This window comes from Aspergillus saccharolyticus (genome assembly GCF_003184585.1).
Source record: "Aspergillus saccharolyticus JOP 1030-1 unplaced genomic scaffold BP01scaffold_106, whole genome shotgun sequence".
NCBI classification, from domain to species: Eukaryota; Fungi; Ascomycota; class Eurotiomycetes; order Eurotiales; family Aspergillaceae; genus Aspergillus; species Aspergillus saccharolyticus.
The window spans coordinates 1-2,710 of NW_020290716.1; the positions used below are offsets into that span (position 1 = coordinate 1).

At 49.4% G+C, this 2,710-nt stretch overlaps 1 protein-coding gene across 1 annotated transcript; it reads left to right on the forward strand.

The window, feature by feature from the left end:
- Positions 1-786: 786 nt before the first annotated feature.
- BP01DRAFT_387710 (uncharacterized protein) lies at positions 787-2,674 on the forward strand (the record flags this gene model as incomplete). The annotated part of the gene is made up of 2 exons (XM_025577763.1): positions 787-2,472; positions 2,567-2,674. 2 exons carry the CDS (start codon positions 787-789, stop codon positions 2,672-2,674), a joined length of 1,794 nt encoding a protein of 597 aa, XP_025426013.1.
- Positions 2,675-2,710: the final 36 nt, after the last annotated feature.

Here is a 2,710-nt window from a genome sequence, read left to right on the forward strand (position 1 = left end):
TCGTCTGAACTTGCGCATCAAATCGTCAGATACTATGACAGCCATGTTCGCTCCTTTCAGAATCGTATAGATAGCGCTGTTCTACTCCAAGCACACTACATAGCGTCTATCACGCCCGCACCGTCATCCACCAAGAATCACCCATACCCCCCTTCTTGGGACCTTGACAAATCGGTCCTGCACAAAGACATCCGCACCTTCCTTAAATACACTGAACATCTCACTACCTCTGAAGCATTCATTGCTTGGGTTCAAGACAGTCAGTCCTGGCACCCACCTGAAGGCTTCACTGAACCATTGCGTCCTTTGGGTCGTACACGCTCAAGAGCCTCGACAAATACCTCAGTATCGTCATTGTCATCAATTCCTGAACCGATTCCTGAACCAACCCCTACACCCCAAACTCCCGAGGCACTATCTGAAGAATCAGTTGTGCTGGTAGACGTCAACCTCAAGACGCCTGAGCGTCAGGTCGTCGAAGACGCTAATATCAAAACACCTCAGACCTCAAGACGTGTTGTTCCTGGTTCATTTCCACTCACTGAACGACCTGGAAGAACAGCGGCAACCACACTACCACTACCACCTCTGCCATTTCCAATAACGAATTCTCGTCTTATTCTAGAGCCAAGACAGAGCGGCAATCCGTCTCTTAACCGTTCACCAGAGCCAAGCAGCAATCCGTCTTTTAACTATCCTGAAGTCCTCGCTCCTGACTTTGAGACTAGACCCCAAACTTCAAACGATTCCTTATTGTCACGTCGTAAACGTCGCTTTACCGAAAGAATGGTTGGTGGCGGTTCGTCTGGAGTTGGTCCGTCTGGAGCTGGTCTGTCTGGTATGGCAAATGTCCCGTCTGGGGATGTTCCACCCGATCCGCTAGCTGCAATACAGCAGACGCTCGCTCAGTTGCTCGGACGTATGGATAATTTTGAGGAACGCCTTGCTAATAACAATAACCCACCATCACATCATGTTCGCCACGTTGAAGTCCCTGTTAACCCTCCGGAAGAAGACTTGAATGCTCGTACAATGTATGTCAAAGACATGAAGCCTGAAGACGTCGGTTTCTTTTATCCAGACATGGACGGTGATGAACCTGTGAAGCAAATCGGCCGTGACATGTTCTATAAGGATGTTAATGTCTTTGTCGATCGCGTACGCGATGTGGTTAAGTATCGTGGTGAAAAACTCGTCAAGAGCAATTTGCAGGCTTGCCTACGTGGTACTGCCCTGACGTGGTTTACCTCTGGTATGTCAGAACTCGAAAAGTCGATGATTTCAGAAGCAAGTCTGGAAAACGGGTGGCTCAAAGGTCTTCTGGATCGATTTCGCCCCAGTCCGTCTGCGGCTCTGTTGAAGCTGGACCGTATGCACTATGGATTCAATGACGTGAATACCAAGCCGATTGGACAATTCGCTCAAGACGTGATACGGTATGCCCGTGCAGCCCGCATGGAAGATCCATTCAACCAGCTGTTATGCCTATGGAACCGCATTGATGCTCGTCTTCGTGTCACATTGACCAAGCCGACAGAACAAACGTCTGTAGGAGCATTCCTGAAGGAGCTAGATGACCAACAACAAGAATGGGAAGATCTAGTCCGCACAACCAACAGGCATGACAGTCGCATGCGTGGTAATGCCCCCCAGAACCAATCCCATGGTAACCAAGGACCCCGTAATCAAGGATATCCCCAAGGACGATATGATGATCGTTCAATTAATCGTGACTACCGTGATAACCGTTTCCGCAATGCTGACAATGCCCAAAGACACCCCCCTCCCTCGTTCCAGAATCGGTGGCAATCGAACTGGCAACAGAACTCGTGGCAGCCGAGTAGCCAGTGGCAGCCGCATCGTGACTGGCAACAGCGTCCCTACCAAGGTGGTCAAACGCAATACGGCTCGCAGTCGCAGCCGCAGCCGTCGAATCAAGGCGTAAATAATCGACAACCCTGGAATCAACGTAATGATCGTCTGGGTCAGAGTCAACAGTATGGAAATCGTCAGAACCAAAACACTAACTACAGAAACGCCAACTACAGCCAGCAAGACGCCCGGTCTAGTGATAGCGATCGTCCTGGTAATCGCTCTGGCCGCTACCGCAACAATGCGTATATCGCCATGACTGATCCTACCTTACCTGACGGTGTCAACAATCCTATCCCCGAACAGTACACTGGTCCCAATATCTATGGTCCCCCTGGAGGAAGGTCGTCTGCCGGCCCTCCTGACTACCCGTATGGTCCCGAATACCAATATGTAGAGAATGACCCGTATGGCGATCATGATCAATATGATGACAATTACGAGTATGATGATCCTGGTGATGAAAGCAATGCGTATTACGAGGATTATGGCAATGCTTATACAGCCGAATACGTCGAGGACGACTATACCAAGACTCCGGGCACAGTCCCTGTCACTACACAAGACGATGCGTCTTTCGTCCCCTGCAATAATTGCAACGTGTCTTTCTCCTCTAGTAACAAGCTTCATGCTCATTTAAAGCAATGCGTCGCATCCCCTCCACGTGTTGAACCTACTAAGCTTATCACCAAAGATGATTCTGTCATTGTGTCAGATCGATATGACCAAGAAGTCGCAGACATCGAGACAGATGGTTTTGTCCTGCAGTCTCCTAAATCTGCTACCGCGGAAGTCGGTTTAAATACTACATCTAAATACACCAAGGTCTGCATTGACA